General features: G+C 36.4%; 1 protein-coding gene across 3 annotated transcripts in view; it reads left to right on the top strand.

Annotated features, from left to right (window-relative positions):
- The window catches only part of EPHA6 (EPH receptor A6), a 921,042-nt gene that overhangs the window by 696,489 nt on the left and 197,138 nt on the right, over window positions 1-27,415 (top strand). For all 3 annotated transcript variants that reach the window (XM_053565807.1, XM_053565808.1, XM_053565809.1), the window contains one exon: window positions 2,972-3,157. In XM_053565807.1, the coding sequence (XP_053421782.1) occupies window positions 2,972-3,157 (186 nt within the window). The remainder of the gene's footprint in view (window positions 1-2,971; window positions 3,158-27,415) is intronic.

The raw sequence follows: 27,415 nt of genomic DNA on the forward strand, positions 1-27,415 counted from the left end.
GATAAGCACTCTCTATAGAAGTCCCAGCTTTCTAATAATTATTGCATCTGTTTGGAAAAGAATAAATGATAACATATTCCTGTAGTCAATGAGTTAGTTATATACTAATCAGGACATATAAATGTTAAGAGATCTCACTGAAAAGTAATTTCTCTTACTTATGATTATATACAAGCCTCTGTTCTTGCTACAACAAAATAAATTAGTCTCGTGCAGTATCTGAAATTATGCACATAATTTATAATATTTCTTCCAATCTGTGTGATATGTACATCCAGGCCTACTATGGATAAGAGTTTTAATACATTCTGTGACTGAGCTTTTTGGACTTTTCCTAAAGAATGCACCAGGAGTCTCAGATCTTTAATTGAGGAGACCATATTTAGTGCCACTGAAATAAGTGTGATAACAGCTTGATCACGCAAAGCTTGACATGAAGAAAACACCTGCCTGGTGTTAATAAGATACATGAATTTCAGACAACAGAAAACCAAAGAAAATTACCACTGTGTCTGTCTTGATAAAAAAATAATAGAGTTCTCATTTATTTCATTTATTCAAAGGTTTATTTAAATTCCTATAAAATGTGAACAGAAAAATTATGGACTTATGACAGATGAGAGGTTTTAAAATATTGCTGAATCTTTATAAATACTAGCAGATGTATTAAGACAAAAAGAGAAGAAGAAAGATTTATTTTTCTAGATATTTATTAGAACAACTCAGAGTGATATGAGAATGAACCTGGATATTTTACTAGACCTGGATATGTTGGGCATTAGTTTAAAACATACACACACTTTTTCTCCCAAGGTTCAGGTCTCAATAGAAAAATATTGAAAGTTTCTATCAATTGGTATATTTTATGAGAAAATCCTTAAAAAATAAAAATAGTATTACAAGGAGAACTGAAAAAAATAGTTTCTTTTTCTTGTGAAATGAGAATATATATCATCCAAGAAGTTGAGAGATCATTAAATAAAAAAGTATAAGTCTTATCTTTGATGCCAAATTTATACAAGATTTGTAAAACTCCGGGGTCATATGCACTGAGTCTTCCTGGGACCGCAGTCTGGTCAGTAGTTTCTGTTTGCTTGTTTCTTCATTTTACATATAGGAAATAAACTCTTGTGTTAGACTGCTTTATATTTCTAATATACATGAGTACACATTCTTTTCAGGAAACAAAATTTCACCTTATTACCCTTCTAGATATTTTTTTACCTAAAGTTCTTACTATATACACCAAAGTGTGGTTAATATTCATATGTAGGCAACATTTAGTTGACTATGATAAATTTTTCAAATAAAATATAGATAATTGAAATCTATTTTACTGTAAAAATTTAATTTGATCTTCTACATTTAACCCTATATTTCAGCATTGATCAAAGCCGCTAATAGACCAAAGATGCTTTAATTTTGTGTTTCTTTTATCCTACTAAAGATATAAGTAACTTAAAGCACTTTATAAATAGTGCTTTATAGTTCATAAGCCCTCTCTCATATATTGTCATTTTTGATTTTCTCAATATCCTTACAGGAAAAGCAGTAGAATTTTTGAAGGCTTATTATCCTCACTTTATCAATCAATAAATTTGGGATCAATTATCAAATATATTCTTATATAAATGCAGATAATCAGCCCTAGAAAAATTGAGAGTCTGGAATTTCCAGCTTTGTTGAAATTTCTCAGTGCATTGCTCTGAGAAAGGCCATGACTTTGACTACACAGTATCCCCTCCTGCCTCTTTGCTGCCCTGTGTCCACATCGTTCTCCTTATTGTTTTGAATCCTGGAAACTTTGTCTTCATTTCTCTCACTCTCTTTATGTACTACTGTCTAGAACATCCCTGTTTCTTTTAATTATCTGAGTCAGTGATTTCAACCAGTGTGTTGTGGCACACTGGTATGGCGTGAGAGGATCTTAGGTGGGCCATAAAAATTTTCAAGGTCATTAATTAAATGATTTTCAAAAGAAGTACAAAATAAGTATACTTTTTTTTTTTTTTTTTTGGATCAACATAATTTAAGTGTGTCGGATAAGTTTAACTATAGGTTCAAATGTGCCACGAGCTAAAAAAGGTTGACAATGACTGATAAGCTGGGCAGGGAGACTCATGCTTATAATCCCAGCACTCTGGGAGGCTAAGGGAGAAGGACTGCCTGAGCTCAGGAGTTTACCAACCTGAGCAAGAGCAAGACCCCATCTCTAAAAAAAATAGCCGTGTCTTGTGGTAGATACCTGTAGTCCCAGCCACTATGGAGGCTGACATTCTAGCACTGAATAGATATGTTCTAAATACTTGACTAGTATCTGGGCATTATTTAATCTATTTGGTAAGGACATCCATATGGCTCAAAATTTAGACTGGTAATCACTTGCTATGGTTGAAGATACTTTAAAACCCCAATGTCATATGCACCGAGTCTTCTATGGACCACAGCCTGGTCAGTACTTTCTGTTTGCTTGGTGTGGATTTTTCAATATGTTCACATACCAGTTGACCATAACATTGACCTCTAATTATCAATAAAACCCTAGCACATGGCTGAGGGGATCAAATTAACCATACAGGGCTGACAGATTCCCTGAATAGAGCAAGCATTTGGCCCCTATATTATGATTGAGAGCAGGAATAGGAAACCCTATGCAGTGATTGCTTTTCCATAGAATTATATTAGCGTACCCATTCTGCTAGTCATAATTTCTCAGCAGATCAAGGTTATCTATCACTGTGGTTCCTCTGATGCAGCATATGAATATGCATCCCATCATTCATTGTATATGCCATGGATCAAGTGTATTCTTACAAACTTAATTTTTAAGAAAGAAATTTTATGTGAAAACAACACACTTGAGAGTCCTTACATTAAACAAAAAAGAATGGCACTGTATGGTGGCAATTTGACTCTTCCAAAATATAAGTATTCTCTTGAGATAAATAATGGCTTTTGTTTATGTTTTAAGGTGAATTTGGAGAAGTCTGTAGTGGACGTTTGAAGACACCAGGGAAAAGAGAGATCCCAGTTGCCATTAAAACTCTGAAAGGTGGACACGTGGATCGTCAAAGAAGAGATTTTCTAAGAGAAGCGAGTATCATGGGTCAGTTTGACCACCCGAATATCATTCGCCTCGAAGGTGTTGTCACAAAAAGTAAGTTGCTGATTTTCTTCGTTACTTCTTTCACTATCTAAGTCAATTGTCTTAAGAAAAAAGAAAAGGCTTAAAAAGTAATATCAAATCATTAAGGGAATGACTTAGTTCAGCCCCCCACCCCTGATATTGCCCCTAAGACTCTTGATCCTAGGCTATGACATTATCAGAGTTTGCATTGGTCACCAAATAGCTTTGAAATGATATTACCTGTAAATCATTGGCAATTTTCTTTAATGAATCAACAGTAAAGGATTACATTTTTTTCTACATGTAAACATTAATAGAAGAAACAGTGTCAATATTTAGGGTCATTAAGGTAAACTAATTTTGTTTTAGAAATAAAGTTCATATATGAGTAGAATGCTTTATCTGGAATAAAATTTTTAAATAGAAAATTCTCTCTGAATCCCATCTACATATATGGCATTAGAAATACATTATTGTAATTTATACAAAATGAAAAAAGATTATAATTTCTGGAGTAAAAACCCTGCTTTCTTAGAAATAATAGGATAAAGGTCATTCTTTTGGAAGTAAATTTTTAAAAAATCCAAAATTTGTAATAAACTGTAAGAAATAGGTTACTATATAGTCATTTCATTTATATAATTACAAGGTATGGAATGTAACATTTCTCCTTATTTTATTCACTAATGAATTAAGACATATAACCCAATTCAGAATGATATTTTTTAAAAAACATAAAAACAATTTAAATCTTTGAGGATTTTTCTTCATAAAACTAGAATTTATTTTGAAACCACATATATAAAATCGAAACTTTATGCCTTTATTTGAAATCAGAAAAGTATAGGAGCTTACTAAAAATATGTCATTGACTCTGTCAGAAAATTTTAAGTCTACTCAAGGCATTCACCAACATGCTGTCCAAAGAGAACAAAAGATTATCAACAGCTATGATAGTTAGAACAGAAAAGTGTGCTTCTGACAGCAAGTGTTGTGATGGGCTATTACTTTAGTTGCCTTAACAGGCTCTTTCAGTATTCATGCCCTTGAATAGTTCTTGTCCACATTGACCCTGGGCCTTTCCATGTGACACGCCTTAGCCAATGGGGCATAATGAAGTGTGATGAACACTTCCATGTCTGCACACTGGAGCTTGTCCTCTTGCAACATCCATTCTGGAAGCCAGCCTCTGTGCTGAGTGAAGGCAATCCCTAGTATGAGGCTGCATGTGGTACTGCACAGCCTCATCTGAGCTCCCAGAAGATAGTCCGCACTCAGTGCCAGTCTGTGAGTGAACCATCTCAGACGTACAGCCTCACCCCAACACCACTACCATCATACGGCTGCCGCTGTGGTTGACATTTTGTGTAAGAACCACCCACTTCATTCCTATAATCCATAAAATCATAAGAAATAATAAAATGTTTGTTCTAAGTTTTGAATTTTTTTTTAACAAAGCAAAGCAAGAGATGACCAAATAGATGGACCTCAGTTAAAATTCTGCTTCTACAACTTAAGACTTATGTAGCGATGGTAAATTATTCAATATCTCTATTCTTTACTTACATGTCTGTATAATGGGACCAAAATAAGCTTTATGGGAATAGCGTAAGACTTACATTCGTAAATGTTCAATGCATAAAGCATCCTTTGTAGTTCATAGTCAGCCAGGTTAAATGGTATTGATCACTGGAACTGTATGTGCCAGACACTTTACACATATATGTTACCATTTCATCCTCACAGCAACTCTGTGAATATCATTGTCCACATTATAAAAATGAAAACTGAGGCCCAGACAGGTTAATTAACTATAGAAGGACCTCTATGACCGACAGTATGTGGCATGACTAGTGTTCAAACTAAATTCTGTCTCTTTCTAAAACTCATGTTTTTGTTGTTGTTGTTGTTGTTTTAATTTTTGCAGGGTTCTGTAGCACAGTGAACAAAAGTTTTACACATTAATTATCTTATCTGAATTAAATAACATGAAATATAAAAGCTGAATTAAATAATATAAAACTACTTTTCCAAATAGGAAAAAAATGTTTGAGTAGAGTGAAGTAAATTACCCCTAAAATGTAAGATTTACAAAGAACCATCTTTGCCACAATATCTAGTAAAGATTATAATCCAAAAGAGAGAAACAGAGACACAGAGAGAAGAAATAATGTTACTTATTTTTTTCATATTTTCTCATTTCCTCGTCATTGATTTAACATGAACATTTCAAGTTATTTCTTCTGTTTTCTACTTCTTGGGCAGGCAAATGATAATTTGAAAGTTGGGTTATGAACCTTTTTAGAGCATTTTAAATAACAATTTAAGGGTGATGTTGAGGTCCTCCGATGTGTGTTTATGCATGAAATGTCTGGAAATAAGTGTCCAACAATACATTCAAAGGCTGAAAGGTATCAGATCTTTATTTTCTTCCTTCAGTAAATCAAATTGTGTGTCTTTTCCATGTAGTCCTATGTGTTTTATTCAAATATTATCAACATATATACGTATATATTAGAGAATATGAAAATTAAATATATATATGTGTATATATATATATATATTCTTTTGAAACAGTGGAAATCATTTGCCCTAATGGGCAAACCCACTGAATGGGTTTAATATGATATTCTGTGGCACTTGTCTGCCAGTTTGAAATGGTTTATATCACATAAGCATCCGAACAACCCACATAGTGACTACTTTGTAACTCTAAAAATCTCACCTAAAAATGAGACCAGTGACCTACACTTAGGCAAATGTTATGACTTACAAGTCAAGGTCCTTGTTCCATATCTTTAAAAAGAGCCAAAGGAAATTCCATTGCTGTTCTATGAAAATGGATTGAGAATGGATACAACCAGTGTGCTGTTGAGTGGCAAACACCAATTTAGCATAAACTTGTAAGCGTGCACCCCATGTATGGGCAATGTGGTCCTGCCAAGGTGGCTGATAGAGACAGAGAAATGAATAATCTCTGCAAAGATAAGTAGATATATTTATAAGGTTATCATCTTGACTCAACTTCTATGGGATTGTTAGGAGAAAAGCAATAAATAAATGAATACCTCATTCCCATAAATACATGGTAATTGTTCCAAGATTGCCCTTAAGTAGCTAAGAGATAGCTAGCAATTAATGCTCCCTAAGGACTATCCCAATGCATAAAAGATTATATAGATGAAGATAAAGATGCCGTTTATGCTTGTAGAGTATCATGGGCTTCTGAGGAATAAATGCCTACACTATCAGTTGAAAGTAATACAAATTACAGATCAGAACGTTTACCAGATCCCTTATAAATTTTTGACGTACATACTTTTAAACTTATATATGTTTTAGTGCTCAGAGATATGAATTATAAAGTTTTGGAGAATACTTTTGCTCTCTTTTGTATTTGGACATACATATAACCACTTTTAGTTTAAACTTGAAAGTAAAGATTAAAAGATGTATTATACAAAAAGTGTATCTGATAAAGATAAATCAAACCTATTTATTTGATATAGATCACAATTTCATCAGTTACAACTGATATAAAACAAGATTAATTGACCTATAACCATATGCTTTGCACATAGTTTTCTCAGAGAAACCAATAGAAGCCATCAGACAGAGGACAGATGTGTAGCCATCAGTAGCATGGATAGTCGCAATTTGTAACATATAAGGTATATACCCCTGTCTCACATGTGGGCTTATGTATATGCAAAAGATAAAGAGCTACAGTTCTATAAAAAGACAGAATTATGGTTTAGCAATGAAAACATACAGTGCAGTAACCGCACATAAGTAGAATGGACCCTGCAGTCTGAATTTGTGATGATGGAAGATGCAAGAACCAAAAAGAGAGAAAATGAAGTCTGTCTTCAGGCTGAGTGAGTAACCAGTAAATTTAGACATACCAACTACATCTCAAATCACAAATCAAGCAAAGAGTAATTGAAGTCAAACAGGACAGAAGACAATTTTATTTCAACATAAAACATTCCCTAAACATTCCATGAGGCAGAATCAAAGCTGTAGCAGAAAGTTCTGGGCCTGCTCAAGCACTCTTTAAATACTAAATAATATTATGGGTTTTTTCCAGAGTCCTGGTGATTCTATATGGAATCTAAGTAAGAGAGTACATTCAAGCGAGTCAAATACATTTTAGCATATGCACAAGAACTGCCAGCTGTGATCCCAGAATTATATTCTTCTTGCCAAGTAATGGATGCTCCCCCAAGATATTGCACAACTGTTGACACAGATGTATCTGCTCTCCACCTGATTATATTTGGACAAGTCACATAACTTCTGTAGGCACCCATTTTTTCCTCTGCTCAAAAGATTGAAAAGTGCAGTCAGTTTAGACTAGAAACAATTAAAGGTCACATCGAGCCCTAATATTTTGTGAATACATTTCTTTGCCAAAGGAAGAGTTATGAGATGCTGGTGAGGCATTTTGGTGCCAGTAATAACTTAACGCCCCATCTCCAAATTTGTTATGATTTCACATTCATATTTATGATCCATGAAGAAGATAGTTTCAGGAAGAAACAGCAAAAACGTGCCTTCAATAAAGTTTAAAACTTAAAATCTAGAAAGTAGAAAATTTATAGGTAAAAATTTCTTGTGAAAAAATCAAGGGTTGGATATATATACATAATATACAATGTAGGGATTAAAATATTCTGTAAATATGTTTGTAATAATATACATGAGATTGTTTTCTGGGATTCAGTTCCTCTGCTAGCTAAAGTAGGTTGCAAGATTTTTTTTATTTGTTTTCGTTTTTCTCAAGAAATATTTACTGAGCACCAGGAGGTATCAGGCATTACAGCTGATTAAAAACTAGTGGTATAGAAAAGAAGGTCTCCATGCTCTTGGGAAGCTCATTTGTTGGTGACTGTCCAGCCGGAGCAATACACAAGCAGCCCACTGCTTCCCAACATTGTGTGGCATATGCGATTTTAGACACAATTATTCATTATTGTATTCATTCATTCATTTTCAGCAATTTACTTAGTGCCCATTTTTCTGGTCATTATTATTAAACATTGACTATGACACTAAAAACATTTTTTTGTTGCTTTCTTTGGTGGGGCCACAGTGTTTTATTAGTAACTGTTCTGTGAATTGTAGTTAACTCACACTAATTTTGAACACAGGGCCTTGTGAAGTATATATCACGTCTCTTAACTAATAAAACACTGCAAGAGACCTTTAAGTTATACATGCTTCACATGTATACAGGCCCCTGTGTACAGGCCCCAGGATCAAAACTAACATAAGTTAAATCAGCTCCACGTAACAGTTGATTGTATTAAGGAGAATGAGAGAGAGGAGATAGGTTCAAATGACTTCCAAGTAAATTGTTTTTGTAACTAGGAAGATGGGAGAGAAAATTCTAAAGAAATAGCTGACATGGAGAGGAACCTGGGACATTTAGTAACGGACTTCCAGGAACACTCTGGAACATGCATGGGAGTCGGGGTTGCAGGTTGCAGGTTCAAATTAATGAGTATTAGCAGGTGGGTGGTGGTTGGTCATTAAAGCCATAGGGAAGAAGAGATTACCCTTAAGTTCAAGGAGAGTTAGCATTAACAGGAAGACTGAAGAAGAGAAGTTTATGAAACAGACAGAGGAGCAACTTGAAGGAGCAAGGACAGGTTTCTAAAAATGAAAGACGTCAATAGAATACACTGAGTGGGGAAGCCAAGTAAGACCCTGATTGAGAAGCATTCACGAGATAAAGCAATCAGCAGGGCATAGTCCAGTTAGCATACTTTGAGGGTAAAGACCAGATGGCAATGGATATAGAGTAAATTATGTGCAGAGTGCAATCAGACTGATATTGTTAAAAATGTAAATTAGGGGCCGTGTACAGGGATTCACACTTGTAGTCCCAGTACTCTGGGAGGGCAAGCTGGGGGAATTGCCTGGTCTCAAGATTGCGAGGCCAGCCTGAGCAAGAGCAAGACCCCCATCACTACTAAAAATAGAAAAACTAGTCAGGAATTGTGCCAGCCGCATATAGTCCCAGCTACTTAGGAGGCTGAGGCAAGAGGATCATTGAAGCCCAAGAGTTTGAGGTTGCTGTGAGCTATGATGCCATGGCACTCTACCCAGGCTGACAAAGTGCGACTCTGTCTCAAAAGAAAAGAAGAGAAAGAAATTATATTGTGTTGACTTTTTTTACTTTACTCTTAAATTCCAATTGTATAGTATTTAAGTTATTTACTCATTCAAGTAATAGTTATTACATGTCCAGCTGCTGTGTGCTAGGTACTTTTCTAAGCATTAGGTGTTCAGTAGTGAAGAAGCCAAAAATGTCCTGCCTTCCTTGGCCAAGTTCCTGGAGGTCTAGCTCCTCTGGTTTCATTTGTCTCCATTCTTTTTGAATCCTAGATTGCATTCAAGCTAAACGACAAGGTATCTCCAAATTTGCTCTCATTTCTCTCATGTTTCTCTTCCTTTCTGACTCTTCAAGGAGCAATAAGAAAATGTACCAAGCAGGCGGCGCCTGTGGCTCAGTTGGTAAGACGCTGGCCCCATATACCAAGGGTGGCGGGTTCAAACCCGGCCCTGGCTGAACTGCAACCAAAAAATAGCCGGGCATTGTGGCGGGCGCCTGTAGTCCCAGCTACTCGGGAGGCTGAGGCAAGAGAATCGCTTCAGCCCAGGAGTTGGAGGTTGCTGTGAGCTGTGTGAGGCCACGGCACTCTACCAAGGGCCATAAAGTGAGACTCTGTCTCTACAAAAAAAAAAAAAAAGAAAATGTAGCAAGCTGATCCTACGTGTGTACAGAAGCACATAACTATGAGATGAAAAACTCTGGTATCTAAAAGGCTCAGCTTCCTCTAGAGTTACCAAGCCTCCCCCACCCTTTTTTTTCAATTCTGTATGAAACAAGATCATTTGCTGAGGTGGTGGATAGAGGGTTGCTGAATGTTTGAAGTGGCTCTGGAGAAGAATGTGACAGAAAAATGAACAGGAAGGATTAGAAAATCTGTGTGTATCACTGAGGACTTGGGAACCTGGAGATCAGGACAGAAGCTGCAGTCCCAGAGAGCACTGTTATCAATGAGGGGAGAAGGGCAGGACAAAAGGGGAAGAGACGCAAGCTGAGGGAAAAGGAAGAGGTGGGAAACAACAGGAGGAGGAGAGACGCTGACCTGCTGGACTTTCTCTTTTCTCCTACCATCCTTCAAATTTACTTTCTGCTGGTGCTGAAAACAGTGACAAATTATTCTTGTGCAATTTCTAGAGCCTCAACGGATTCTCGGGACATTTACTGTGAAGTATGTGCAATTTGGAATTATAATGTGTACATATTGATAAATAAAAACTGAACCAAGTGTGACTGTAACAAATAGTAACAAGATGACATAGCCTGGTGACTCTGTGTGCCACACTCTGTTCAAGCAGCACTGGGGCTAATTGGGATCACCTGCTTATTTTCTGTCTTCCAGAGAACACTTCTGTCCTTATGAGAGAGAATAAACTCTTCTGTATGCTAGAAGAGTTTATTTTTGTCCCATCAGTGTTTAAGCTTCTGGGTTTTCTCAAGGTCATTTGTTCTAATCACCTCCCTGGAATACCTCTAACATACTCTCTCCTCCTCTGGTTCTCTCCTACCCCGAAAGCATCCTGCTAATTATTGGGTAGACTGTAATACTTAGTACCAGCATAAAAAACCCTAGTAACAAGTTTCTCAGTGTGAAGGTAACAACATAAACTGTAAGAGCTAAAAGAGAAAAGAGAATGTAACCACAATTTTGTGCATAAGAGCATACTTTTCCTTTTTAGTACCTTTAAATAAAATTAAATGAAGCCATTTAAAGGATAGAAGCTGTTCATTTTCAAAAACTAAATATTCCTCCCAAATCATTAATGATATGATTTGTTCTGGGTAAAGAGCACAATAAATCCACATTGTATAGATAAGGGCTTTATAGATAAACCCATATTATTTTTATTTTTATGGTTTTTTTATATAAACCCATATTAACAAGCATGAATTTGAATCTATGAATTCAGCAAAATAAGAACCAACTTGCCAAGCTGCAGGATAAGACAATCAACCATTACTGAGAAACCTTTGCCAAGGTTATAATGTTCTGACACAGGACTGATCAAAGACCAGTAAATCCTTAATCACTGAAAATTTTTATGAGCCTCCTCATTACGTGATTCCTAATAAAAAATTACCCTTGAAATTAATAAATAGAAATCTAGCAAGGCCTTCATTTAATCCCATGGTGAATATTTTAATGCTTCTTTTGTTTTCGCTGTTGCTGCTACTGTTGTTGGAATAAGTTACTGTGACTATTACAAAAACCAAGAACTAAACATCAGTACAATCGTACTCACCATAGACTGTCACTATGGTTTTACCAGGTTTTCCCCTAATGTCCTTTGTTTCTGTTTCAGGATCCTACTTCGCACTTAGTTATCACATCTCCTTAGTATCTTCTAGTCTGGTGACAGTTCTTTGGTCTTTGCCTTGTCCTTCATGACCTTGACACTTTTTATGTGTACTAATCAGCAGTTTTTTAGAATGTTCCTCACTTTGGGCATGTCTGTTGTTTTTTCATGACTAGATTGTGATTATGCATTTGGGGCAGGAACATCACAGAAATTCTGTATGCTTCACTTCTCAGTGAATTTTTATGGGGGGGGGTGGGCGGAGCAGAAAGTCCTCACACCTTATTCCAGGGGATGACATAAACAAGTCATTTGTGTCTTCTAGATTATTCTACTAAAAGGTTACTTTTTCCCCTTTTAAAAATAATATCTGAGAGACATAATTTAGACTATGCAAATATTCTACTTCTCCTCAAACCTTTGCCCACACATTTCATCAGTCATACATAGATCTTGCCTGTGGTAATTATTTCTACTATATTCTAATGTTGATTTTTATGTTTCTCTTTCCTACTGTATTTATTAATTGGTATTCTTTAGACACGAGCTGTATTACAGAATGTTCTATACATGGAGGTGATTTCTGGCTTCATTCATTTGGTGGAATGCCCTTGAAATCCATCCATATACATTGTGGAGCAGTATGTATGTGTTATAGTTTGTTTTTGCATTCCATGGTTGAAGGATATTTTAGATGTTTCCAATTTTTCTGATTATTAATAAAACAAATATGAAGAACCCTATCCAGGTTTTTATATAAACATATACAGTTATGTGCCACATAACTCTTCTTAGGTCAATTCTGGGCATCATTTCAAAAGGTGGTCCCATAAGATTATAGTGGAGCCGAAAAACTCCTGTCACCTGATGTGACTGTAGCTATCTAATGTTATCAGGGCATGCAGTACTCACATGGTCTTGGTGATACGGCTGTAAACATATCTACTGTGCCTCCAGTCATATAAAAATACAGTTACATATAGTATGTCCTTCTTGATCGTGGTAATCAATGACTTACTAATTTATGTATGTTTACTATTCACTTTATCGTTATTTTAGAGTAGGCTTATACAAAACGTTGACTGTAAAGCAGCGTGTGATGTTCTGCCTGCAGCAGCCTCCTGCATCTCATGTTTACCTCGTCTCTTGATTGCATCATTTCTCTTGGGCTTGACTTAATCTTGTGTTGTTTGCCATGGACACTACGTGTACAAAATTTACTGCTAATGTTTCCAGCAAGATGTATGTTGAGTGACTTGCCTGGAAATGAAATTAAAAGTGATTAAGTTCTAGGAAGTTGTAGAATGAGTGATAGTTATTGCTCACCAGGCAGGCATGTTCCACCCCACCACAGCCTCAGTCTTAAAGAACAAGAGCAAAGTGACAGAAGCTGTTAAAGGATCTGCTTCATGGATGGCAATGAGATTAATAAAAATTGGAGAAGGGCCCATGTCTGACGTGGAGAGACTGCTAATGAGCTAGAATGAAGAAGAGACAGAGAAGTATATCCCTTTCACGTCTGTGATGATCTTGGCCAAAGCAAAACATCTATGATGTTGAAAGAAAAGGCAGAATCAGATCACAGTGTTCAATTTAATGACAGCTCTGGGTGGCTTAAACGATTCGAAAATCATTATTCATTACATAATGTGAAAGTGGGGTTTAAGTCTGTGGGCGCTGATGTAAAGACAGCTAAAAAATTTTTGGACACCCTAGATATGCTGATTGTGGAGAAAAATTATTTCCAGGAGCGAATCTTCAATATGGATAAAACCTTCCTATTCTGGAAAAGGATGCTACAAAGAGTTTCATCCATAGGCAGCTAGATCAATGCCAGATTTCAAGGCTTTTTAAGGACAGGGTACTAGTCTTGTTTGGGGGCAATGTTGCAGGCTACAAATTGAAACCCTTGGGATCTGGCACAGTGAGCACTCAGGGCCTTTGAGCACATCAGTAAGCACAGACTGCTGGTGTACTACAGGAGCAAGCAGAAGTCATGGCTGACCCAGCCCCTCTTCAAAAAGGCCCTTCTGAATTGCTGTGCCAGAAAAATGGAGAAGTACTGTTTGGAGAATAACATACCTTTCAAAATTTTTGCTTTCCATTGGTAACCCTCCCACACATCCTCCTGTTATTGGTGATCTTCATCATAGTCTTAAAGTGGTGTTTCTTCCTCCAAACACCACCTCTGTGATACAATCAGGATCCAGGAGTTATAGCAGCTTTTAAGACCTATGCCTTGAGGACCTTTACCCAGATTATTGCTGAAGGTGAGGAAGACACTGAGAAGATGCTGATGCAATTCTGGAAGAATTACATTTATACCTGCATCATGAACCTTGCTTGGGTTTGGAATGATGTCACCAAGGAGTATATATTTACCATCTAGAGAAGCTGACACTGGGGGGGTTGTCCACAACGTCAAAGGATTTGCCAAGGATGAGGAAGTTGTAAAAATTAATAAGGCTGTGACTGAGATGAGAAACGACTTTAACTTGAGTGCGGATGAGGTGGCACTAAGGAGCTCCTAGAGGTGGTTCCTGAGAAACTAACTAATGAGGAGTTATTGGAACTGGAACAGGAATGCATATCTCACCAACAGGCAAAAAAAAAAAAAGGGAAGTTCAGGAGAAGAAAAGGAAGAAGAACTTCCAAGAAAATTCACAGGGAAGGTTTTAGCAGAAATCTTTTGCGGACCTCAACAAGCTCCTTAAAAAGCTTGAAAACATGGACCCCAAACCTGTGTGTTTCTGAGTCTTAGTTTTTAACAAAAAGGGTAGAAAAAATTGAAAAAAGCTTATAGAATAAGGGTGTAAAGAAAGAAAATATTTCTGTACAATTGTAATGTATTTGCATTTTCATTTAAATGTTATTTCCGAGTCAAAAAACTAAAAAAAAAAAAAAAAATTTTGTAAGTTAAAAAGTTATACTAGGCTTAAGCTAATTTATTATTGAAGAAAATTTTCCTAGGCCTTCACATTCACTCACCATTCATTTCCTGCCTCAGCCAGAGCAACTTCCAGTCCCATAAGCATCATTCATCGAAGGTTCCCTATACAGTTATGTCATTTTTCCTTTCATAGTGTAGTTTTACTGTACCTTTTCTAGGTTTAGATATTTTTGTACACATAAATACTTAGCATTGTGTTACAATTGCCTATAGTATTCAGTACAGTAAGATGCTATGACAGATTTGTAGCCTCGGAGCAGTAGGGTACACACCCAGCTGGCCTAGGTATCTAGTAGTCTATACCATCTAGGTTTGCATAAATACGTTCTATCATGTTTGCACAATGACAAAATCACCTAACAACAAAATCTGTTGTACCATTTCCCATCATTAAGCAATACGTGCTGTATTTACATTTATCCTGAGTACATACCTAGGAGGAAAGTGACTGGATCACAAAGTTTATTAAAAATTAAAATTTGTTTGTCAAAAAAGATAGTACCTTTTTTGTATTCTCACTATTGATTATGGATATTTGCATCTTCTTTGCATCACATGGGATAGCCATTTAAAAAAAATTACCATTCTAGTGAATATAAAATTAACATATTATCATTTTAATTTGCATTTCCCTAATAACTAATAACTATTAGCATCTTATTATGTATTTATTTGCTATCTATATATCATTATTGATAAAATGTGTCTGCAGGTTTTTGCTCATATTTTAAATTGGATTGTATCTTTTCTTAAAATTGAGTTTTTAAAGTTTTAAAAAATATTTTCTGAATACAGCCCTTTATCAGGAATGTGATTTGTAGACTTTTTTTTTTTTCAGTTTTTATCTTGTTTTTTATTCTCTAAACAATGCTTTCTGTAGAGTAAGGTTTTTATATTTTGGACAACATTTAATTTATGATTTTTTAAAAGGATTGTGCTTTAGGTGTTGTATATAAAAACTCATTACCTAAACTAAGGTTTTTCTCTTCTACTGTGCTCTAGAACTTTTATAGTTTTACATATTCTATGCAGGTCTGTGCTCCATTTGGAGTACATTTTTGTGTAAGTTATGAGAATGGGTCAAGATTCATTGCTTTGAGTATAATCTAGCAAGGGGAGGGGAGAAGAGGGAGGATGGTTGGCCAGATCTCACCTAAAGTGCACAATGTGAGGGTATTCAGCTCATTTGAACTTTACCTTAGAAATGAAAACAATGTAACCTAAACATTTGTGCCCTCATATTAATCTGAAATTTTAAAAAAGTTTCATTGCTTTGCATGTGGGCCCTATCAGTGCCTATTGTTAGATCACAATTTTCTTTAAATATAACATGTTTAGTGGCCAGCGCCCTAACCACTGAGCTACAGGCACCAAGCTGGCAGGTTCAAATCCAACCCGGGCCTGCTAAACAACAATGACAACTACAACAAAAAAAATAGCCGGGCGTTGTGGCGAGCGCCTATAGTCCCAGCTACCTGGGAGGTTGAGGCAAGAGAATCACTTAAGCCCAAGAGTTAGAGGTTACTGACTCACTTTAAAGTTCCTTTCTTTGCTTAAAATCCTTTGATGATTTTCCTTCACTCACAAGACAAAATTTAGGTTTCTAAATATAGAAATTCAAGGTTCTGTATGTGTGACTGGTCCCTGCTTACCACATAGCTTTTATTGAATTTATTGCCTTCTCTACTTCTTAGTTTATCTTCTATTAGCAGTGAATCATTAGTAGTTCCCTCATATACCTCACACTCTTTCTTACTCCAAGGATTTGATCATAACCGGCCCTCTTCCCTGCCCTGGCCCTTAACTAAGCCAGCAAACTATGAGGGATGATTCTGTTTAGATGCAACAACTTTCTTGGTTTCTATGCTGTGTTAGCTGTCTGCATTGCATTTTACATGTTTGACTATAATTACCCTTTATATGCATGCCCCCCAAATCTACTGTTTTCTTATTCCTTAGGTCTTCAGCAGCTTTTTCAAATGGCCCCCAGATATTGTTTTGGACCATCCCACCAGTCTGTTACCTGTAGCGTCTGCATGGCTTCTTACCCCGTTGAGGCCCCTTACTCACACACTGCCTCCCACAGTGCTTACAGAAGCTGCCCCCAACTCACCTACCCATCAGTGATACAAAACTATCTGTCACTCATGACAATTTTGCCTAGCTCTGGGCCTGACAATTTTGCCTAGCTCTGCAGAATAAAGAGGGGAGCAAGGCTTTCTCCATCTGCTTGGAACTTCTACCGGTCACTTGGATACCTAAGCTGGCCTCAGGTGCCCAGAGCAGCCACAATCTCGCTTTCCATTTGGTTTATGATGAGCCTAACAATCAAGTCCTAAACTCAGTGTGCTGGCCATCTCATTTTCTCAACTTGATCTGAATTTTTTTTCTATTCTCCCCCACTGTCCTCTCTGCTTCTCCATTCCCAAATCACTAATACTTGCCTCTGATGTGTATTTTCAATGTATTGCTTTTGTATTTGCTTTTGAATAGAGAAGAAATGCTCTGTTATGTTAGGATGGGGGTTTGGGGAAGCCATGATCTGTTAAGAACAGACTTTATTTATCACGCTGCTCAGCACATTGCCAAGGACAAATTAAATGATAAATGCACATGAAGGAAAACTGTGGAAAAGGAGGAAGGAAAGGAGAGGGGGAGTGTGAAAAGAAGGGGAAAAGGAAGAAACCAAAAAAGGAGACTGATTTTCTAAGGTCCAGTTCTAAATGTTAGCACTCTCTAACGTCAGCCCCATTTGTATGAAATGTGCAGCTTTTCTCATGATTGTGCTCCTGTGCACTTCGTAATTTCTGCCCACTCTGATCACTAAGCACGTTTTAGGTGTGCTTGTCTTCTGAACTTTTCACTCTCTGCACTACAGCATTATTCTTTAGGTAGATGTCTTTTCCAAGTGCACCACAATCAACTTGAAAGTAGGACCGTAACTAATTCGTCTTTATGTTCCCCTACATTACCTACTTTCATATCTCATATATTAGAGCACTGGGTCCCAACTTTGAAATTGTGTTTGGGGGTTTGAGAACTAAGAGTAGACACACCTTAGTTCACTCATCATTGAAATAATGTAACACAGTAATGTGAATTTATTGATATTTTTATTAGGTTATATCATTCACCATGAGTATATTTTTTCATTTTGTACTCATCCCATTTTCTTTCTCCTTTTCATTCAGATTCGATGGCTATTTTAGAATTCTGGGCCCTGAAAATAATACACTGACCTTTCCCCTAAACATTAATAAGTATGATTCTGTTGAAATAGGTTCAGTTTTCATTTTGGCATAGCCATATATTATATGGGACAAGCTATTGTATTTGGAATAGCCATCCATAAATACAATAAACTATCACACCTCTGTGACTTTATTACTATTTCATATACCTAATGGCTGATATTTGCCATTATACTGAAATGATAGTTACACAAAAACACCTTACATTAGATACAGTTTCTGTGATTTAATGATTTATTTAATATACATTGTATCTCATTGCAAGAAATTCCCTGATATTTCCCAAGGAAGGCCTGAGGCCTGTCTGCAAAGAAAGTATGAGGCTGCCGGAAGGACTTGAACAAAGAGATTTCTTAAAATGAAGAATCAGGGGGCAGCCTCCTGAGATTTCTCAGTTACAAAAGACTAGAGAATTTAGTTATTTCCCTAAAAGAAGATATATAATTACAAAATTTATTTCTTAAGTATTAATAAATTTGCTAAAACAAAAACCTTCGTCAACTCTAATGTTCCAAATTATTCTGCTTAAATGAAACAATGTTCCTAGGTCATAGAATTGATTGATAACAGACTCAGAAAATTTTTCATACAAAATGCTTCCAAGTAGAACATTTGCAAGACTGTTTATCAAATGAAGAAAGTTTTAATTTTACAGCAGGTAAATTTAAAATTACTGTTTTTATAAGGTGAAACAAATGAAATAATACTATAACTAAAATAGTGCTTGCTATCAGGTTTTGAGTATATTCCCCAGATTTTTACTACAGGAAAATTCTAATTGCTAAGGCAGTTCACCCATCAGTCTAATTACAGGGGCCCACTCTTTTTACTAATTAAGAAATTGATAACTTGCCAGGAAAGAAAAAATAACAAAGAAGAAAAGCTAGTGGGGAAGGTGGTTGAATGGAGCAAGCCCTCTGCTCAATCAAATGTTAATCCTGTCAATGGCTTATGAAGAACCTAGGTGAAAATTTAATGAAACAAGGAGCTTTTGTTTGCATTAAAGATATCTCCCTTATAATAGGCAAAACCTCTCCTTTAAAAATAGCATATTATTTGGGCGGCACCTATGGCTCAAAGGAGTAGGGCACCAGACCCATATGCCAGATATAGCAGGTTCAAACCCAGGCCCTGCCAAAAACTGCAAATAAATAAATAAATAAATAAATAAAAAGTAGCATATTATTTATTAATTTATGATCAAAGCCACACTACAATTTAGATCCTGTTAAGTCAATCACAGAACGACAAAACAAACCTACTTCAAATTCAGGTGATTGTTACATTGAAACAATTACTTCACCACTGTGTAATATATCTGTGTAAAAAAAATGTACTTGTGCCCCTTAAATTAATTTAAAATAATTTAAATTATTTTTATTTTAAAATATTAAAAGAGTGTGAATGTATTTGTTATACACTGTATCATGCTGAAGTCAGGACGTTCAGTGTGTCCATCACCTGGATAGTGTTCATTGGACCCAGTAGTTAAGTTTTTATCATCCATCCTCCTCCCAGCCTCCTCCTACTTATTTTCCAATGTCTTTTGCATCTTTTTGTGCCTGTATGTATCCATGGTTTAGCTCCTAATTATTAGTGAGAACATGCAGTGTCTATTTTTCTATTCCTAAGATATTTCACTTAAGAGAATAGATTCTAGTCCCATCCAAGGTGCTGCAAAAGACGTGATTTCATTACTGTTTATGGCTCATACTCCACGGTATATATGTGTGTATTATACATATTATATATTACATATTACACATATATATACACCATACATACCATACATTTCTTCATTCACTCATGAATGAATGGAAATTTAAGTTGATGCCATATTTTCGCTGCAATAAACGTTAAGGTGCAGATGTCTTTTTTCTAAAATCACTCTTTTTCTCTGAGTAGATACCCAGTAATAGAAGTGGTGGGTCCACTTTTAGTTCTTAGAGGAATCTCTGTACTGTTTTCCTAGGGGTTATACTCGTTTGCAGTCAACCTGCAGCAGATGATGGTTCCTTTATCTCTGCATCCACACCAGCCTCTGACGTTCTTTAACTTTTTAATAATGGCTATTCTGACAGAGGCAAAATGGTATCTCATTATAGTTTTAATTTGCATTTCCCTGATTATTAGTGATGTTGGATATTTCTCCATATGTTCCTTGGTATGTATTTTGCCCATTTTTTTATGGGGTTGTTTATTTCTCCCTTTTTTGTTTGTGTTCTTTGTATAGTCTGTATATTCTGGATAATAGCCCTTTCTCAGATGCATTGTTTGTGAATATTTTCTCCCATCTGAATGTTTAGTGTTTATTTTGTTGGTCAATTCCTTTGTTGTACAGAAGCTTTATAATTTAATTCACATTTATTTATTTTTGTTGTTTCTGTATTTACCTTTGGGGTCTTAGTCATAAATTCTTTACCTAGGCCTACATCTAGAAGAGTTGTTCCAAATTTTCTTCTAGAATTTTTATGGTTTCATGCATTACATTTAATCTTTATCTTGAATTAATTATTGTAGATGGTAACAGAGTTCCTACAGTCTTCCTTTACGTGGCTATTCCACTTTCCCAGCACCATTTATGGAGAAGAATATCTTTCTCCTTTGTCAAAGAGGAGTTTGTTTTCACCTCCTTTGTCAAAGATCAGTTGATTGTAGGTAGATGGTTTTATTTCTGGGTACTCCATTCTGTTCCATGGAGCTATGTTTCTATTTTTATACTAGTACCGTGCTGCTCTGGTTGCCATGACCTTGGTAGTGTAATTTGAATCATCTTGCTCATTAGATCCCCCTACCTCTTTCTCCTTCACTTTGGATGTCTCTAATCACTTCTTTAATGATTTACGGTGCTGTCCCCAAAATGGTCCATCAGTACGTAAACATCTACTTTAAACTTTCTTTTTTTTTTTTCTTTTTGTAGAGACAGAGTCTCACTTTATGGCCCTCGGTAGAGTGCGGTGGCCTCACACAGCTCACAGCAACCTCCAACTCCTGGGCTTAAGCGATTCTCTTGCCTCAGCCTCCCGAGCAGCTGGGACTACAGGCACCCGCCACAACGCCCGGCTATTTTTTGGTTGCAGTTTGGCCGGGGCCGGGTTTGAACCCGCCACCCTCGGTATATGGGACCGGCGCCCTACTCACTGAGCCACAGGCGCTGCCCTACTTTAAACTTTCAATCCTTTTTTTGAGAGAACTAATTGCAACCTGCTTCTAGTTCACCATCTTGACCCTCTTTTCATGTTCTTAAAATTTTTACCAAAAAAATAAAATTGCTAACCCCAGAGGATAGCGTTGTAGATAGGTATTACAGTAAATACTGGTGTTGTTGTTGTTGTTGTTGTGTTATTTGTTTAAATTTATGGGATACAGGTGTAATTTTGTCATTTCTCTTCAATTTTATTTCTAGTTTTATTCCACTGTGGGCTGAGAAAACACATGGTATGGTTTTGATTTTTCTGAGTTTGGTGAAACTTGTTTCGTGGCCTAAGATATGATCAGTCTTAGAAAATGTCTGATGTATTGATGATAAAAATGGTCATTCAGTAGTTTGGGGGTAGGATATTCTATAAATGTCTATTAGGTCCATTTGTTCTAAAGCTCAGCACTTCTTTATTGATTTTATGCTTCTGTGATCTGTCTCATTCTACCAGTATAGTGTTGAAGTCCCAGCCATTGTGATGCTACTGTTTTTTTCTTTGCTTGGATCTAGTACAGTGGTTCTCAACCTTCTTAATGCCATGGCCATTTAATATAGTTCCTGTGGGTCACAACCCACAGGTTGAGAACCGCTGATCTAGTAGAATTTGCTTTATGAATAAAGGAGCTCCTATTTTAGGGGCATATATATTTAGAGTTGTTATATCTTGTTCAGTTGTTTCCTTTACCATTATATAACGGCTATACTTGTATTTTTTTTTTTTTTTTACCATTGTTGATTTTCAGTTTGTTTTACCACATATGAGAAGAATACACTTGCTCATTTTTGATTTCCATTTGTGTATAATACTTTTTCCATCCCTTTACCTTGAGCCTGTTGAGTCCTTGCAAGTTAGGTGTATTTCTTGGAGACAGCATAATCTTGGCTTATGTTTTCTCATCCATAGGCCAGTCTGTGTCTTTTACACGGGGCATTTAAGACCACACTTGTCAAATGTTAGATTGATATATATAGTTACCTGCTGTGTTCATCATATTGGATGATAGCTTGCTGTTTTGTTTTCCTCTTATGCTATTGTTTTCTATTGAGTATCTATTGTGCTGTTCCATGTGTAGTGTACTCTAAAATATTTCCTATAGAACACGTCTAGTAGTAGCAAATTCCCTTAGTGTTTGCTTACTTGGAAAAGTCTTTATTCCTCCATCATTTATGAAACTTAGATTTCTAGGTTGCAAAATTCTTGGCCACCAGTTGTTCTGTTGAAGAAGATTAAAAATATGGCCCCAAATTCTGCTCTTAGCTTAATGGGATTTCCTTTGTAGGCTAGTTGTTGTTTTTGTCTTCATCTTGTAGAATTTTCTGACTTTGGCCAGGTTGATGACTATATGTTTTAGAGATGTCCTATTTGTTAGGTGTCTTCCCAGTACTCAATGACCATCTTATACCTGGATATCTGAATCTCTGTTGATACCAGGGAAGTTTTCCTTAATTATTCCCTTAAGTAGGTTTTCCATTCTTCTTCTTCTCCCTTAGCAACACTTATGATTCATATATTGGCTTGCTTTGCATAGTCCCATATTTCTCTGAGTAATTGTTCTTCTTCATTCATCTTTGACTGACTAGGTTAGTTCAAAGGCTTACCTTCAAGCTCTGAGATTCTTTCTTCTGCTTCATCTAGCCTCTTGTCAGAGCTTTCTGCTGTATTTCGAAGTTCTCTAAATGGCTTTTCCATTTCTTTAAGTTTTGTTATGTCCCTTCTTATTTTATATCTCTTTAGTCACTTTTTCATTATTTTCATTAATATCCTAAATTGTATTTTTGGCTTCTTTGTGTCGGTTTTCCAATTCTTTTTAATACCATTCATCTTATTTTCCATCCATATACCTAATTGCATTTCCCACCTTTTTATAATTTCTTTCTGACTGGGTCTGTTGCTGTATATCTTTTGTGATCTTTGCGAGGAGGGTGCCAAACTAGCTTGATTTTCTTGTTGTCAGAGTATTTTCTTATCATCTGAAACCTCTTCATCTAGCTCAAGGCAGACAGGTTTGTGGTATACCTGTCTCCTTTGATGTGAATTCTCCTACTTAGTAAAAAGGTGGAGAGGTCCTATACGGTGCTTTTGTGAACTATTCTGGAAGAATTATTTGGCAGGATGGGGAAGTTGCATGGAGAGCCTGTATTATAGCTGTTCTGTGTTGTCCCATTCCCCCTGTGATTGTCATAGTCAGAGCCACTGCTGATTATCACCATGTGGAGTGGTTGCTTGTTCTCAAGCTACTACTGGGAACCTAGCAGGGGGCTGGGTAAGTTTCTCTCCATGGAAGGTGGAATTGCCGGAGATGGTTCTGCCTGGATCTCCCCATATCAGTAACAGTGGCAGCTAGTCAAGGGTATCTAGGCAGTGACTGTGGATGTCAGGGTTGCAGAGGCAGCAGCAAAGGATCCTCAAAGGGCAAGACTGTGCATCCTAGGAGCACAGGAATCCCTAGAGCATACCTTTGGAAGTTGGTGACAGTGGCACTGGAGCCTTGGGGTAAGGGGATTGGGCTGGACCAGCAGTGACTGAAGCTCTGCCCCTGTCCAGGACCCACCGAGGGAGTCACTATAGGGCTTCTCAGGTACTATCCGTGGTGCCTGTTCTGTTCAACTCCCCCGTAAAGAGCAGGGGGACTTGGCTTCCAGCCACAAGCATATGAATGCATCTGCTCTTCGTGCTTCCCCTCCAACTGGCAGGCAATGCCGAGGCTGCTGCAGCAAACCCAAGCTCTGGTCCTCAGAGCTCAGAATGGTGTCACCTATAAGGACCTGGAAACTGAGGTCATTGGGTTTCTGTTATGCCTGGTTTCTAGTGCAATGTCACTAAACAGATTCCAAGAAGCTACTTGATTAGTCCTAAGGTCTGCAACAGTATCTGGTGTTCCCTCACAGCTCAGGTCACAGTGTCTGTGAGCATGGATTCCCAGGGTTCTCGCCTCCTGTGCTTCCCCACCTGTGGATGTCTCTTCCAGGTACCTTCTAATCTCATCCTATCATTTTCTCCTCACTCTGGTTGGGCCCATTACTTCTCTTAAGTGTCACAATGCTGTCTCCCATTCATAGGTGGGTATCCACCTACAATGTCAGTAATCTCCCTTGAGAATGATATATACAGGCTTCTTCTTATCTGCTGTCATGCCAGGCTAACCACATTTTATTTTTACTGTGCATTGCTTTACTTCTTTTCACAGATATTGCATGTTTTACCAGTTGTAGGTTTATTGTAACCTTCACTGACCAAGTCTGTCAGCACCATTTTTCCAACAGCATGCGCTCACTTCATATCTCTGTGTCACATTTTGATAATTCTCTCACTATTTCAAACATTTGCATTGCTGTTATACCTGTGATAAGAGATCTTTGATATGACTATTTTAGTTGTTTGGGGTTACCACAAACCACACAATTATAAGATGGAAACTTAATTGATGAATATTATGTGTGTTCTGACTGCTCTACCTACCAGCTATCTGCCTGTCTTCCTCTACTCGGGACTTATCATTCCAAAAGGAACAATAATATTGACATTAGGCCAATTTATAATCCTACAATGGTTTATAAGTGAAAGGAAGCATCACACATATCCTACTTTAAATCAAAGCTAGAAATGACTAAGCTTAGTGAGCAAAGTGAGTTGAAAGCTGAGTTAAGCATTAAGCTAGAGTTCTTATGCCAAACTGTTAGCCAAGTTGTGAATGCAAAGGAAATATTTTTGAAAGAAATTTCAAGTGCTACTCCAATGAACACATGAGTGATAAGGAAGTAAAACAACCTTATTTCTGATATGAAGGTTGGAGTGGTCTGGATAGAAGATCAGAGCAGCCACATTACCTTAAGCCAAAACCCAATCCAAAGCAAGGTCATAACTCTCTTCAGTTCTATCAAAGCTGAGGGAAGCGAAGAAGCTGCAGAATAAAAGTTGGAAGCCAAAAAAGATTAGTTTTTGAGGTTTAAGGAGAGGAACTATTTCCATTACATTAAAAAAAAAAAAAAATGAGGTGAAGCAGCAAATGCTAATGTAGAAGCTGTAGTAAGTGATCCAGAGGATTTACCGAGGATCATCGTTGATGAAGACGGCTGCACCACACAACACATTTTCAATGTAGATAAAACAGCCTTCTTCTGGAAGACGGTACCATCTAGAAAATTCATAGCTAGAGAGGACAAGTTAATGCCTGGCTTCAAAGCTTCAAAAAACAGGTTGGCTCTCTTGTTAGGGGCTAAAGCAGCTGGTAACTTTGAAGTTGAAGCCAATGCTCATTTACCATTCCAAACATCCTAGGCCCTTAAAAAATCTGCTAACTCTACTCTGCTCATGCTTTATAAACGGGAACAATAAAGCCCGATGTCAGCCCATCCATTAACAACATTTTTTACTGAATATTCTAAACCCCTGGTACGTACCTACTGCTCAGAAAAGAAGGATTCCTTTCAAAATGTCAGTGCTCAGTGACAATGTACTTGGTCCCCTAATAGCTCTGATGAAGATTAATATTATTGTCATGGTTGCTAATACAACATTCATTCTGTAGCCCTTTGATCAAGGAGGAATTTTTACTTTCAGTCTTAGTTTAAAACTACATTTCATAAAGTTATAGCTGCCAGATAATGTCCCTGATGCACCATAGGTGTGGTCCCACCAATTACCATCCCTCCATCCATCCTCCCCCTCCCTTCCTTTTTCCTTCCCTCCCCTTCCTTTCCCCATATTCTTTGGCTATAATTGGGAGGGTAATTGGTGGGACCACACCTATGGTGCATCTTACAAGGGTACATGTGAAACTTACTAAATGTAGAATATAAATGTCTTAACACAATAACTAAGAAAATGCCAGTCTACGTTAACCAGTGTGATGAAAATATTTCAAATTGTATATAAAAACCAGTGCATGGTACCCCATGATTGCACTAATGTACACAGCTATGATTTAATTTAAAAAATAATAATAATAAAGAAAAAAAATAAAATGTCCCTGAGGTGGAAAAACTTTGAATGTCCCACAGAACTTCAAGAAGGCTATTGTGGCTGAAACAGTCAATAAGGAGCAAAAATAAATTAATATAAAAATAAAATAAAAATTTTTTAAAAACCTAAGGAACATAAGGAGATGAGGTCAAAGAAGAAGCGGGTAGATTATACAATAACACACAAGCAAGAGTCAGAATGCAAAGTTTATTGTAGGGATAATGGCAAATTTTTGAGTGAGGTGTGACCCGATCAAATTTACATGTTCAAACCGTCATTTTACTGTTTTGATGGCAAATTAATTATAGGAACGCAAGAAGGGAAGTGAAGCATCTTTAAAATCACCAGGAAAAGTAAACATATGTACCAATAAGCTCCTAGTGCAAATATGATACGCTAAAACCATTCACTGAGCGGAGTATTCTCAGTGTTTCACCTCGAGATCTGAAACACTCTCCATCAATGGACAGGTTTAGGGATGGGAGTACACTTCCTTCTCTGTTAGTCAATCACAATAATGAGTTTTGCCAAAAATAAATTATATGTAACAAACTATTATGAATCCTGTTCATTGGTATCAAATGTTCAGAATAAATCTATTAATAAAAATAATTAAAAAATATCATAGTAATAGTTATAGATATGATATTATACACATTTAAAAATAATTATATCACTGACAGTTTAGAAGGTAGAGACTGGTGAAGGGACATGCAATGCTTCTATGTCAAATAGAAAAATGTTGATGGAACAATTAATAGATGTTTAAATGTTATTTGACATAGAATTAATATGTAGAAGAAAAATAAAAATAATAAACAAAAATAGCAAAATACAGGAAGTCAGTAACTTAGTAGGGAGTCACTTATTCTATCTAAATCAGATAAATCAAAAAATGCTGATCAAATCATATTACCTATAATTACTATAATCCCTAGAACAACAAATTAGAAATGTATAAAAACTCATTACCTCTGAAGTACAAGAGGTGACATAGAATGATAGACCTTTTTGCTATTGTTTAACACCATTCTGAAACATTTGCAACAAGATGCTTGATGTATTTTATAATAACAACAATAATTTTATTATGTAAGACTTTTAAAGATAAAATATTATATCATATTACTGGGAATATGTTGTAAACATTACACTTATCTTTTTCCTCACCATAAAGTTAAATTGATTGTAAAAATTATGCATTAGGGATGCTGAGTAATAGGGCTGACTTGTAAGAAACAACAAATAGGCAAAAATTGCAAGCCACACTGTGTATTAAAAAACCATGATGAAATTTGCCATCCAACATTTTTATTTCCCAGGAGGTAAACAATTCATATATAATGGATTGTATATATGAAAAAAAAAGGAAGAAGAGAATTGTAACATTTTGTTGGATTTGATTAATATAGAAATTTATTATTAAATGTGTGAAGATCTCTGAGGCTGATGTTAAATTGGAAAAAGTTGGCAGTTATTATATACTTTCAGACCAATTGCTACATAATCAGTG

The sequence above is a fragment of the Nycticebus coucang genome, chromosome 16 (assembly GCF_027406575.1).
Source record: "Nycticebus coucang isolate mNycCou1 chromosome 16, mNycCou1.pri, whole genome shotgun sequence".
Classification (NCBI taxonomy): domain Eukaryota; kingdom Metazoa; phylum Chordata; class Mammalia; order Primates; family Lorisidae; genus Nycticebus; species Nycticebus coucang.